This window comes from Oncorhynchus keta, unplaced genomic scaffold (assembly GCF_023373465.1).
Source record: "Oncorhynchus keta strain PuntledgeMale-10-30-2019 unplaced genomic scaffold, Oket_V2 Un_scaffold_139_pilon_pilon, whole genome shotgun sequence".
Lineage (NCBI taxonomy): Eukaryota > Metazoa > Chordata > Actinopteri > Salmoniformes > Salmonidae > Oncorhynchus > Oncorhynchus keta.
Genome location: NW_026290780.1, coordinates 510,001 through 522,971, shown reverse-complemented (window position 1 = coordinate 522,971; position 12,971 = coordinate 510,001). Strand labels below are relative to the sequence as shown.

General features: G+C 49.6%; 1 protein-coding gene and 1 long non-coding RNA gene across 3 annotated transcripts in view; one reads left to right on the top strand and one right to left on the bottom strand.

Moving 5' to 3' along the window:
- ehbp1 (EH domain binding protein 1) overlaps window positions 1-12,971 on the bottom strand; it is a 421,276-nt gene that overhangs the window by 69,807 nt on the left and 338,498 nt on the right. Inside the window, 1 exon segment of the mRNA XM_052513761.1 lies at window positions 6,237-6,360. Coding sequence (XP_052369721.1) covers window positions 6,237-6,360 — 124 coding nt within the window.
- On the top strand, window positions 11,362-12,458 carry LOC127927414 (uncharacterized). 2 transcript variants are annotated; one of them, XR_008127318.1, is made up of 3 exons: window positions 11,362-11,447; window positions 11,778-11,963; window positions 12,028-12,458. It is a non-coding gene; the product is annotated as an uncharacterized LOC127927414 (long non-coding RNA). The 2 variants fall into 2 exon arrangements; XR_008127317.1 differs by lacking the exon at window positions 11,362-11,447 and adding an exon at window positions 11,562-11,647.

Sequence of the window (12,971 nt, the reverse complement as noted above, 5' to 3'; positions counted from 1 at the left end):
TCTTCTGTAATGTGCCTGATATCAGAAGACACTTGACAATTCTTGTTCAATTATCTCTATTATTCAATGTGCTGTGAACTGCCTCCCAGTAAATAAATTAACCACCCCAATTACTTTGTATTCATCTGGGGAGAAGCACCGTCTCTCGTACCGCGTAATAGGAAAAGAGAAAACCGGTGCAGAACTCAGAAAGCATTGCTGGGGGAAGAAACTGGGGAATACGGGGAGAGGAAGAGAGGGAGGGGAGAGAGGGAGGGGGAGGAGAGAGAGGGGAGAGAGAGGGGGGGAGGAGAGAGAGGGAGGGGGAGGAGAGAGAGGGGGGAAGAAACTGGGGAATACGGGGAGAGGAAGAGAGGGAGGGGAGAGAGAAAAGGAGAAGGAGAGAGAAAGGGAGAGAGAAATGGAGAAGGAGAGAGAAATGGAGAGAGAAAAGGAGAAGGAGAGAGAAAGGGAGAGAAATGGAAAGGAGAGGAGAGAGAAAGAGAGAAAGGGAAAGGAGGAGGAGAGAGAGAAATGGAAAGGAGAGAGAGAAAGGGAGAGAAATGGAAAGGAGAAGGAGAGAGAGAAGGGAGAGAGAAATGGAAAGGAGAGAGAGAAAGGGAGAGAAATGGAAAGGAGAAGGAGAGAGAAATGGAGAGAGAAAAGGAGAAGGAGAGAGAAAGGGAGAGAGAAAAGGAGAAGGAGAGAGAAATGGAAAGGAGAGAGAGAAAGGGAAAGGAGGAGGAGAGAGAGAAATGGAAAGGAGAGAGAGAAAGGGAGAGAAATGGAAAGGAGAAGGAGAGAGAGAAGGGAGAGAGAAATGGAAAGGAGAGAGAGAAAGGGAGAGAAATGGAGAGAGAAAAGGAGAAGGAGAGAGAAAGGGAGAGAGAAAAGGAGAAGGAGAGAGAAATGGAAAGGAGAGAGAGAAAGGGAGAGAAATGGAAAGGAGAAGGAGAGAGAGAAGGGAGAGAGAAATGGAAAGGAGAGAGAGAAAGGGAGAGAAATGGAGAGAGAAAAGGAGAAGGAGAGAGAAATGGAGAGAGAAAAGGAGAAGGAGAGAGAAAGGGAGAGAGAAAAGGAGAAGGAGAGAGAAAGGGAGAGAGAAATGGAAAGGAGAGGAGAGAGAGAAGGGAGAGAGAAATGAAAAGGAGGAGAGAGAAAAGGAGAAGGAGAGAGAAATGGAGAGAGAAAAGGAGAAGGAGAGAGAAAGGGAGAGAGAAATGGAGAAGGAGAGAGAAAGGGAGAGAGAAAAGGAGAAGGAGAGAGAAAGAAATGGAAAGGAGAAGGAGAGAGAAAGGGAGAGAGAAATGGAGAAGGAGAGAGAAAGAAATGGAAATGGAGAAGGAGAGAGAAAGGGAGAGAAATGGAAAGGAGAGAGAGAGAAGGGAGAGAGAAATGGAAAGGAGAGAGAAAAGAAGGAGAAATGAAATGGAAATGGAGAAGGAGAGAGAGGAGAGAAATGAGAGAGAAGGAGAGAGAGAGAAGAGAGAAGAGAAGGGCCTGCCATGGAGAGAAATGGAAACGAAGAGAGAAAGGAGAAAATGGAAAGGAGAGAGAAGGGAGAGAGAAAAAGGAGAAGGAGAGAGAAATGAAAGAGAAGGAGAGAGAGAAAAGGAGAAGGAGGAGAAAGAGAAGAGAGGAGAGAGGAGAAGGAGAGAGAGGAAAAGGAGAGAGAAAGGAGAGAGAAATGGAAAGGAGAAGGAGAGAGAAAGGAGAGAAATGGAAAGAGAGGGAGAGAGAAGGAGAGAAAGAAAAGGAGAGAGAAAGAAGAGAGAAATGGAAAGGAGAAGGAGAGAGAAAGGAGAGAAATGGAAAGGAGAGAGAGAGAGAAGGAGAGAGAGAAAAGGAAGGAGGAAAGAGAGAGAGAAATGGAAAGGAGAGAGAGAAAGAGAGAAGAGGAGAGAAAGGAGAGAGAAATGGAGAAGGAGAGAGAAAGGAGAGAGAAATGGAAAGGAGAGAGAGAGAGAAGGGAGAGAGAGAAAGAAGGAGAGAGAAAGAGAGAGAGAAATGGAAAGGAGGGAGAGAGAAAGGGAGAGAAATGGAAAGGAGAAGGAGAGAGAAAAGGAGAGAGAGAAAAGGAGGAGAAATGAGAAAGAGAGAGAGAAATGGAAACGAGAAGGAGAGAGAGAGAAATGGAAAGGAGAGAGAGAGAGAGAAGAGAAATGAGAGAGAAAAGAGAGAAAGGAGAGAGAAAGGGAGAGAAATGGGAGAGAGAAAGAGAGAAGGAGAGAGAAATGGAAAGGAGAGGAGAGAGAAAGAGAGAGAAAAGGAGAAGGAGAGAGAAAGAGAGAAGGAGAGAGAAATGGAAAGGAGGAGGAGAGAGAAAGAGAGAGAGAAAGGGAAAGGAGGAGAGAGAAAGAGAGAGAGAAATGGAAAGGAGAAGGAGAGAAAAAGAAAGAAATGGAAAGATGGGGGGCAGAAAACGTGTTGAAGCAAACAGATCAGGAGTCAACGGTCTCTTCTGATCTAACCACAAGCCCAAAAGCACTCCACGAATCCTACCCCCCTTCTTAAAGACCCACCACATGGCACAGGACCAGCTAGACAGACAGGGCCTGCCATGGGACAGGACCAGCTAGACAGACAGGGCCTGCCATGGGACAGGACCAGCTAGACAGACAGGGCCTGCCATGGGACAGGACCAGCTAGACAGACAGGGCCTGCCATGGGACAGGACCAGCTAGACAGACAGGGCCTGCCATGGGACAGGACCAGCTAGACAGACAGGGCCTGCCATGGGACAGGACCAGCTAGACAGACAGGGCCTGCCATGGGACAGGACCAGCTAGACAGACAGGGCCTGCCATGGGACAGGACCAGCTAGACAGACAGGGCCTGCCATGGGACAGGACCAGCTAGACAGACAGGGCCTACCATGGGACAGGACCAGCTAGACAGACAGGGCCTGCCATGGGACAGGACCAGCTAGACAGACAGGGCCTGCCATGGGACAGGACCAGCTAGACTTGTTAAGCACTTTGTGGTTGAATCTGTGTTTGAAATTCACAGCTCGACTGAGGGACCTTATAGATCCTTGTATGTGTGGGGTACAGAGATGAGGTAGTCATTACAAAATCATGTTGATCACTAGTATTGCAGACAGAGTGAATCCATCCAACTGGAGGAAGAGAGAGGGGAGGAAGAGAGAGGGGAGGAAGAGAGGAGTGGAGGAAGAGAGAGGGGAGGAAGAGAGAGGGGAGGAAGAGAGAGGGGAGGAAGAGAGAGGGGAGGAAGAGAGAGGGAGGAAGAGAGAGGGGAGGAAGAGAGAGGGGAGGAAGAGAGGAGGGAGAGAAGAAGAGAGGGAGGAAGAGAGAGGGGAGGAAGAGAGGAGTAGGAGGAAGAGGGAGGGGAGGAAGAGAGAGGGGGGAGGAAGAGAGAGGGGAGGAAGAGAGAGGGGAGGAAGAGAGAGGGGAGGAAGAGAGAGGGGAGGAAGAGAGAGGGGAGGAAGAGAGGAGTAGAGGAAGAGAGAGGGGAGGAAGAGAGAGGGGAGGAAGAGAGAGGGGAGGAAGAGAGAGGGGAGGAAGAAAACAGGTGAACGAATACCGTTGCAGCCTCCGAGGACCAGGAAGAGAGGAGGAAGAGAGGAGGAAGAGAGGAGGAAGAGAGGAGGAAGAGAGAAGGAAGAGAGAGGAAGAGAGGAGGAAGAGAGGAGGAAGAGAGGAGGAAGAGAGGAGGAAGAGAGGAGGAAGAGAGGAGGAAGAGAGGAGGAAGAGAGGAGGAAGAGAGGAGGAAGAGAGGAGGAAGAGAGAGGGTAGGAAGAGAGGAGGAAGAGAGAGGAGGAAGAGAGGAGGAAGAGAGGAGGAAGAGAGGGAAATAGAAGAAGCGAATACAACCCCCAACACTCACTCCGTGTTTACCCAAACTATATTTTGTACATGTCATTGAGTGATGCTACAAGGTGTTTCTGGGGACGTATCCGGGGCTGAATTCTTCTCTCTCTGATACTACCAGTATTATTGTGTCGGCTGCGTCCATCCTGCTGCCTCACTACCTGTCTACTATCTGATTATTTACAGGGGGGCTGGCTGGGCTGGAGCTGTGCAATATCAATCTGGCTCAAGGTGTGTGTTTGTGGAAAACAGGGTGTGGTGACAGTGTGTGTGTGTGTGTGTGTGTGTGTGTGTGTGTGTGTGTGTGTGTGTGTGTGTGTGTGTGTGTGTGTGTGTGTGTGTGTGTGTGTGTGTGTGTGTGTGTGTGTGTGTGTGTGTGTGAGTGTTTTCCGGTAAACAACGTATCCAGCTAAGGCTACTTTATCAGCAGTGGGGAAAAACCCTTCAGATTGACACAATGGTATTCACTCCTACAGGGGTAGAAGATATGGAGGGATGAGGGAGAGAGAGATGGAGGGAGACAAGGAGGCATGGATGGAGAGAGAGAGGGAGGGGGAGAGAGATAGAGGGGGAGAGAGAGAGGGAGGGAGGGATGAGAGAAGGGATAGAGGGAGAGAGATAGAGGTGAGAGGAGAGGGATGGAGAGAGAGGGAGGGGGAGAGAGATAGAGGGGGAGAGAGAGAGGGAGGGAGGGATGAGAGAAGGGATAGAGGGAGAGAGGAAGAGGTGAGAGGAGAGGGATGGAGGAAGGGAGGCATATGCAACAAACAGAGATGAGGGAGGAAGAGAGATGGAGAGAAACAGAGAGAGGAGAGATGTCTCGATACAGGAGGAGCAGTAAAATCCTTAATCCCTCCACTCTGGTGTTGCTTTCTCCCCCTCTCTTCTCCCTCTCTCTTCTCCCCCTCTCTCTCCCCCTCTCTCTCCCCCTCTCTCCCCCTCTCCCCTCGCTCTTCTCCCCCTCCTCCCTCTCTTCTCCCCTCTCTCTCTCCCTCTATGTCCCTCTCTGTCCTCTCTCTCTCCCCTCTCTCCTCTTTCCCCCCTCTCTCTCCTCCCCCCTCTCTCTCCCTCCCCCCTCCTCTCTCTCCTCTCTTCTCCCCCTCACTCTTATCCCCTCTCTCTCTCTTCTCCCCTCGCTCTTATCCCTCTCTCTCTCCCCCTCTCTCTCTCTCTCTCTCTCCCTCTCCCTCCTCCCCCTCTCTCTTCTCCCCGCTCTCTCCTCCTCCCCTCTCTTTCTCTTCTCTCCCTCTCTCTCTCCTCCCCTCTATATCTCCCTCCCCCTTTCTCTTCCCCCTCTCTCTCTCTCCTCCCCTCTATATCTCCCCTCCCCTTTCTATTTCTCCTCCCCTCTCTCTTTTCTTCCCTTTTCCAAAGCCCGCTCTGTTGTGAAGATAAATTGTTTAGTAGCAGTAACAGAATGCTAGACCGCATCCCAAATGGCACCCTATTCCCTATAAAGTGCACTACTTTAGACGGGAGCCCTAGGGGAGATCTGGTCAAAAGTAGTGCACAATGTAGGGAATAGGGTACAATTTGTGCCGCAGTCCTATTCTGTTATTTCAGTTCAGGACTCAATGGAACCGAGCCCCTTGGCTCAGACACCTGTCTGTTTCATGTCTATACAAGGTTACCCACCAGCCAACGCTTTCCAACCACACCAATCAGCCTGTATGGAAGCCAAAAGATCACACTTTAGAGTGTGTGAGTCTGTGTGTGTATGTTGGGTTAAGTGTGTGTGTGTTGTGTTCTCAGTGCATGTGTGTGTCGTGCTCTCAGTGTGTGTGTTACCTCTTGCATTATTTTAAATGCCCCCCACCAATCATCCACCTCTCCCCTTCTGCTGCATATCATTGAAGACCAGATATGTACTGGGGGAGGGGGGGCTATGCATGGCTGAGCACACTGTTCAATGTGAGCTGAGCAGGCTGGCTGGCTGGGCTCCCCCCCCACTATCAGGCTGGCTGGGGGCTCACCCCCCCACACTGGTGGGACACTATCAGGCCTGGTTATCATTTCCCATGAAGACTCTCTTATCACCCTGGCCCAGAGAGGTCTCCCCTTCTCTCCCCCCCCTCGCTCTCCCACCATCTATCCTCCTTCTCCCCCTTCTATCACCCTCTACTCCCACTCTCCCCCATTTCCTCCCCTCTTTTCATATCCACCAGCCAGCCCCTCGTATCGCCTCCCTCCCTCCCTCCTTCCGTAGCTACACAACATTCACTGCTTCAAAGATTCCACATCGTATCCCAAATGGAGCTCTATTCCTTATATAGTGCATTGGGCTCCATAAAAGTAGTGCGCACTACGTAGGGAATAGGGTGTCATTTGGGACACTACAGCCTCACACACACTTCCCCAACTCCGTGAGAGTTTGTGTGAAACGCTCAATTTGCCAAAACAGTTTTCCAGTGTAATTGGGCTTGGTACCTGTGTCCATGAGATAGCGTAGCCTCTTCTCCACGCGCGCCGCCCGGGCGTCGATGTGGCGCTGCTCGCTCTCCAGAGCAGACAGCTCCCCGACAACGTACTGACTGGTGTCTTTGAACGCCTTCTGGTAGAGGGAGAACAGAGAGAAGAGGGGGAGACAAAGGAGAAGAGAGAGAGAAGAGGGGGAGACGGAGGAGAAGAGAGAGAAGAGGGGGAGACGGAGGAGAAGAGAGAGAGAGAAGAGGGGAGACAGAGGAGAAGAGAGAGAGAGAAGAGGGGAGACGGAGGAGAAGAGAGAGAAGAGGGGGAGACGGAGAAGAGAGAGAGAGAAGAGGGGGAGACAGAGGAGAAGAGAGAGAGAGAAGAGGGGGAGACAGAGGAGAAGAGAGAGAAGAGGGGGAGACAGAGGAGAAGAGAGAGAGAGAAGAGGGGGAGACGGAGGAGAAGAGAGAGAGAGAAGAGGGGGAGACGGAGGAGAAGAGAGAGAAGAGGGGGAGACAGAGGAGAAGAGAGAGAGAAGAGGGGGAGACAGAGGAGAAGAGAGAGAGAAGAGGGGGAGACAGAGGAGAAGAGAGAGAGAGAAGAGGGGAGACAGAGGAGAAGAGAGAGAGAGAAGAGGGGGAGACAGAGGAGGAGAGAGAGAAGAGGGGGAGACAGAGGAGAAGAGAGAGAAGAGGGGGAGACGGAGGAGAAGAGAGAGAGAGAAGAGAAGAGGGGGAGACAGAGGAGAAGAGAGAGAGAAAGAGGGGGAGACAGAGGAGAAGAGAGAGAAAGAAGAGGGGAGACAGGAGAAGAGAGACAGAGAAGAGGGGGAGACAGAGAAGAAGAGAGAGAGAGAAGAGGGGGAGACGGAGGAGAAGAGAGAGAGAAGAGGGGGAGACGGAGGAGAAGAGAGAGAGAAGAGGGGGAGACAGAGGAGAAGAGAGAGAAGAGGAGGAGACGGAGAAGAGAGAGAGAGAAGAGGGGGAGACAGAGGAGAAGAGAGAGAAGAGGGGGAGACAGAGGAGAAGAGAGAGAAGAGGGGAGACGGAGGAGAAGAGAGAGAGAGAAGAGGGGGAGACAGAGGAGAAGAGAGAGAAAAGGGGGAGACGGAGGAGAAGAGAGAAAAGAGGGGGAGACAGAGGAGAAGAAGAGAGAAGAAGAGGGGAGACAGAGGAGAAGAGAGAGAAGAGGGGGAGACGGAGGAGAAGAGAGAGAGAGAGAAGAGGGGGAGACAGAGAAGAAGAGAGAGAAGAGGGGAGACGGAGGAGAAGAGAGAGATGAAGAGGGGGAGACGGAGGAGAAGAGAGAGAGAGAAGAGGGGGAGACGGAGGAGAAGAGAGAGAGAAAGAGGGGGAGACAGAGGAGGAGAGAGAGAAGAGGGGAGACAGAGGAGAAGAGAGAGAGAGAAAGAGGGGGAGACGGAGGAGAAGAGAGAGAGAGAAGAGGGGGAGACAGAGGAGAAGAGAGAGAGAATAGAGGGGAGACGGAGGAGAAGAGAGAGAGAGAAGAGGGGGAGACGGAGGAGAGAGAGAGAGAGAGAAGAGGGGGAGACGGAGGAGAAGAGAGAGAGAGAAGAGGGGAGACAGAGGAGGAGAGAGAGAAGAGGGGGAGACAGAGGAGAAGAGAGAGAGAGAAGAGGGGAGACGGAGGAGAAGAGAGAGAGAGAAGAGGGGGAGACAGAGGAGAAGAGAGAGAGAATAGAGGGGAGACGGAGGAGAAGAGAGAGAGAGAAGAGGGGGAGACGGAGGAGAAGAGAGAAGAGGGGGAGACGGAGGAGAAGAGAGAGAGAGAAGAGGGGGAGACAGAGAAGAAGAGAGAGAAGAGGGGGAGACGGAGGAGAAGAGAGAGAGAGAAGAGGGGGAGACAGAGGAGAAGAGAGAGAGAGAAGAGGGGGAGACGGAGGAGAAGAGAGAGAGAGAAGAGGGGGAGACATAGGAGAAGAGAGAGAAGAGGGGGAGACGGAGGAGAAGAGAGAGAGAGAAGAGGGGGAGACGGAGGAGAAGAGAGAGAGAGAAGAGGGGGAGACATAGGAGAAGAGAGAGAAGAGGGGGAGACGGAGGAGAAGAGAGAGAAGAGGGGGAGACGGAGGAGAAGAGAGAGAGAGAAGAGGGGGAGACGGAGGAGTAGAGAGAGAAGAGGGAGGAAGGAGGACAGAGAGACAAACAGAATGAAAGACAGAAGACAGAGAGACAAACAGAATGAAAGACAGAGGACAGAGAGACAAACAGAATGAAAGACAGAGGACAGAGAGACAAACAGAATGAAAGACAGAGGACAGAGAGACAAACAGAATGAAAGACAGAAGACAGAGAGACAAACAGAATGAAAGACAGAGGACAGAGAGACAAACAGAATGAAAGACAGAGGACAGAGAGACAAACAGAATGAAAGACAGAGGACAGAGAGACAAACAGAATGAAAGACAGAGGACAGAGACAAACAGAATGAAAGACAGAGGACAGAGAGACAAACAGAATGAAAGACAGAGGACAGAGAGACAAACAGAATGAAAGACAGAGGACAGAGAGACAAACAGAATGAAAGACAGAGGACAGAGAGACAAACAGAATGAAAGACAGAGGACAGAGAGACAAACAGAATGAAAGACAGAGGACAGAGAGACAAACAGAATGAAAGACAGAGGACAGAGAAACAAACAGAATGAAAGACAGAGGACAGAGAGACAAACAGAATGAAAGACAGAGGACAGAGAGACAAACAGAATGAAAGACAGAGGACAGAGAGACAAACAGAATGAAAGACAGAGGACAGAGAGACAAAGAGGGGTTAGAATTCCTCATGAAACAAGAATCACATACAGCATCAAAACATTATAATTTATTAAACGGGGGAGAGAGAAGAAAGGGAGAGAGGAGGTTTTCTTTTAAACAGAAGTCTTTCATTAGAAGACTGAAAAGGCCCCACGATAATGGCCGCCTTGTTGTTGCTATTGTTCCCTTGTTCTTGTTGTTGTTTTGGTCCTCCTCCCTCTTCAGAGAGCGGTGGCTAGAGATACACAGCAAAGCTTTACCAGAGAAGAAAGCGACTTTTATTTTAGCGTTTTAGTTCTAGTCGACACACTTGGAAACACTGTAGTCAGAAACACAGTTCCCTCCCGACACACGCTCCTCTACCCAAACCTTTTTCTCTTGTGATACACTATTATGCTCCCTCTTGTCCTAATTTACTCAACCTGTATGGATGGGGTCAGGGGTCACCCCACGGTTACCTCTGAGTCATTCACACTCGTCCCCATCGCCCTTATTTCAGCCCACATGTCTAGTGCAGGGCTCACCAAACCTGTTCCTGGAGAGATACCCTGTTCCTGTAGGTTTTAACTCCCTGTTCCTGGAACCCTCCTGTTCCTGGAGAGATACCCTCCTGTAGGTTTTAACTCCAACCCCCTGTAGAGTTTTAATAACCTTCCTGTAGGTTTTAACTCCAACCCCCTGGAGAGATACCTAGGTTTTAACTCCAACCCTGTTCCTGGAGAGAGGTTTTAACTCCAACCCTCCTGTAGGTTTTAACTCCCTGGAACCCTCCTGTAGGTTTTAACTCCAACCCTCCTGTAGGTTTTAACTTCCTGGAGACCCTCCTGTAGGTTTTAACTTCCAACCCTCCTGTAGGTTTTAACTCCAACCCTCCTGTAGGTTTTAACTCCAACCCTCCTGTAGGTTTTAACTCCAACCCTCCTGGAGAGTTTAGGTTTTAACTCCAACCCTCCTGTAGGTTTTAACTCCAACCCTCCTGTAGGTTTTAACTCCAACCCTGTTCCTGGAGATGAGGTGACACCCTGACTGTAGGTTTTAACTCCAACCCTCCTGTAACTCCAACCCTCCTGTAGGTTTTAACTCCAACCCTCCTGTAGGTTTTAACTCCAACCCTCCTGTAGGTTTTAACTCCAACCCTCCTGTTTTAACTCCAACCCTCCTGGTTTTAACTCCAACCCTCCTGTAGGTTTTAACTCCAACCCTCCTGTAGGTTTTAACTCCAACCCTCCTGTAGGTTTTAACTCCAACCCTCCTGTAGGTTTTAACTCCAACCCTCCTGTAGGTTTTAACTCCAACCCTCCTGTAGGTTTTAACTCCAACCCTCCTGTAGGTTTTAACTCCAACCCTCCTGTAGGTTTTAACTCCAACCCTCCTGTAGGTTTTAACGCCAACCTCCTGTAGGTTTTAGGTTTTAACTCCAACCCTCCTGTTAGGTTTTAACTCCAACCCTCCTGTAGGTTTTAACTCCAACCCTCCTGTAGGTTTTAACTCCAACCCTCCTCCTGTAGGTTTTAACTCCAACCCTCCTGTAGGTTTTAACTCCAACCCTCCTGATAGGTTTTAACTCCAACCCTCCTCCTGGATGAGGTTTTAACTCCAACCCTCCTCCTGTCACTATTCCTTAGTTTTAATGGTCTCCAACCCTCCTGCTACTATTCCTTAACCCTGAAGGGACCAATGATACCCCACATCCAGGTTAACCAGCAGCCAATCATATCCTGTTAATTCAAAAATAATCACCACTATCTCATCTTATGTATGTGGTCCTTCTGTGGCTTACTAGTCCTGAGGAGAGCATGGTGCTTGTAACGCCAGGGATGAGTGGGTTCTAGATTCCTCTCCTCCACCCACTATTCCTTAGAATGTATGCACACATGACTGTAAGTCTACTTTGGATAAAGGATGAGTCTGCTAGGATGGTCTACTCTCCTCCTCCTGGCTATTCCTTATTTATTATTATTATATTATTATCAGGTGAATGATAATGGCTCGGATGGTAATCAACTGTAACAGCAACTACCTTAGGGATGAGGTGATACTAGGATGGTCTACTCTCCTCCTCCTCCTCCTGCTCACTATTCCTTAGAGGATGAGGTGATACTAGGATGGTCTACTCTCCTCCTCCTGCTCACTATTCCTTAGAGGATGAGGGATGATACTATGACTAGGATGGTCTACTCCTCCTCCTGCTTACTTCCTTAGAGGATGAGGTGATACTATGACTAGGATGGTCTACTCTCCTCCTCCTCCTGCTTACTATTCCTTAGAGGATGAGGTGATACTATGACTAGGATGGTCTACTCTCCTCCTCCTGCTTACTATTCCTTAGAGGATGAGGTGATATGACTAGGATGGTCTACTCTCCTCCTCCTGCTTACTATTCCTTAGAGGATGAGGTGATACTATGACTAGGATGGTCTACTCTCCTCCTCCTGCTTACTATTCCTTAGAGGATGAGGTGATACTATGACTAGGATGGTCTACTCTCCTCCTCCTGCTTACTATTCCTTAGAGGATGAGGTGGTACTAGACTACTCTCCTCCTCCTGATGGTCTACTCTCCTCCTCCTCCTGCTTACTATTCCTTAGAGGATGAGGTGATACTATGACTAGGATGGTCTACTCTCCTCCTCCTGCTTACTATTCCTTAGAGGATGAGGTGATACTATGACTAGGATGGTCTACTCTCCTCCTCCTGCTTACTATTCCTTAGAGGATGAGGTGATACTATAACTAGGATGGTCTACTCTCCTCCTCCTCCTCCTGCTTACTATTCCTTAGAGGATGAGGTGATACTATGACTAGGATGGTCTACTCTCCTTCTCCTCCTCCTGCTTACTATTCCTTAGAGGATGAGGTGATACTATGACTAGGATGGTCTACTCTCCTCCTCCTGCTTACTATTCCTTAGAGGATGAGGTGATACTAGGATGGTCTACTCTCCTCCTCCTGCTTACTATTCCTTAGAGGATGAGGTGATACTATGACTAGGATGGTCTACTCTCCTCTCCTCCTCCTTACTATTCCTTAGAGGATGAGGTGATACTAGGATGGTCTACTCTCCTCCTCCTCCTCCTGCTTACTATTCCTTAGAGGATGAGGTGATACTAGGATGGTCTACTCTCCTCCTCCTCCTCCTGCTTACTATTCCTTAGAGGATGAGGTGATACTAGGATGGTCTACTCTCCTCCTCCTGCTTACTATTCCTTAGAGGATGAGGTGATACTATGACTAGGATGGTCTACTCTCCTCCTCCTGCTTACTATTCCTTAGAGGATGAGGTGATACTATGACTAGGATGGTCTACTCTCCTCCTCCTGCTTACTATTCCTTAGAGGATGAGGTGATACTAGGATGGTCTACTCTCCTCCTCCTCCTGCTTACTATTCCTTAGAGGATGAGGTGATACTATGACTAGGATGGTCTACTCTCCTCCTCCTCCTTACTATTCCTTAGAGGATGAGGTGATACTAGGATGGTCTACTCTCCTCCTCCTCCTCCTGCTTACTATTCCTTAGAGGATGAGGTGGTACTATGACTAGGATGGTCTACTCTCCTCCTCCTGCTTACTATTCCTTAGAGGATGAGGTGATACTATGACTAGGATGGTCTACTCTCCTCCTCCTCCTCCTGCTTACTATTCCTTAGAGGATGAGGTGGTACTATGACTAGGATGGTCTACTCTCCTCCTCCTGCTTACTATTCCTTAGAGGATGAGGTGATACTATGACTAGGATGGTCTACTCTCCTCCTCCTGCTTACTATTCCTTAGAGGATGAGGTGATACTATGACTAGGATGGTCTACTCTCCTCCTCCTCCTCCTGCTTACTATTCCTTAGAGGATGAGGTGATGACTAGGATGGTCTCTCCTCCTCCTCCTCCTGCTTACTAGAGGATGGATACTATCTACTCTCCTCCTCCTGCTTACTATTCCTTAGAGGATGAGGTGATACTAGGATGGTCTACTCTCCTCCTCCTCCTC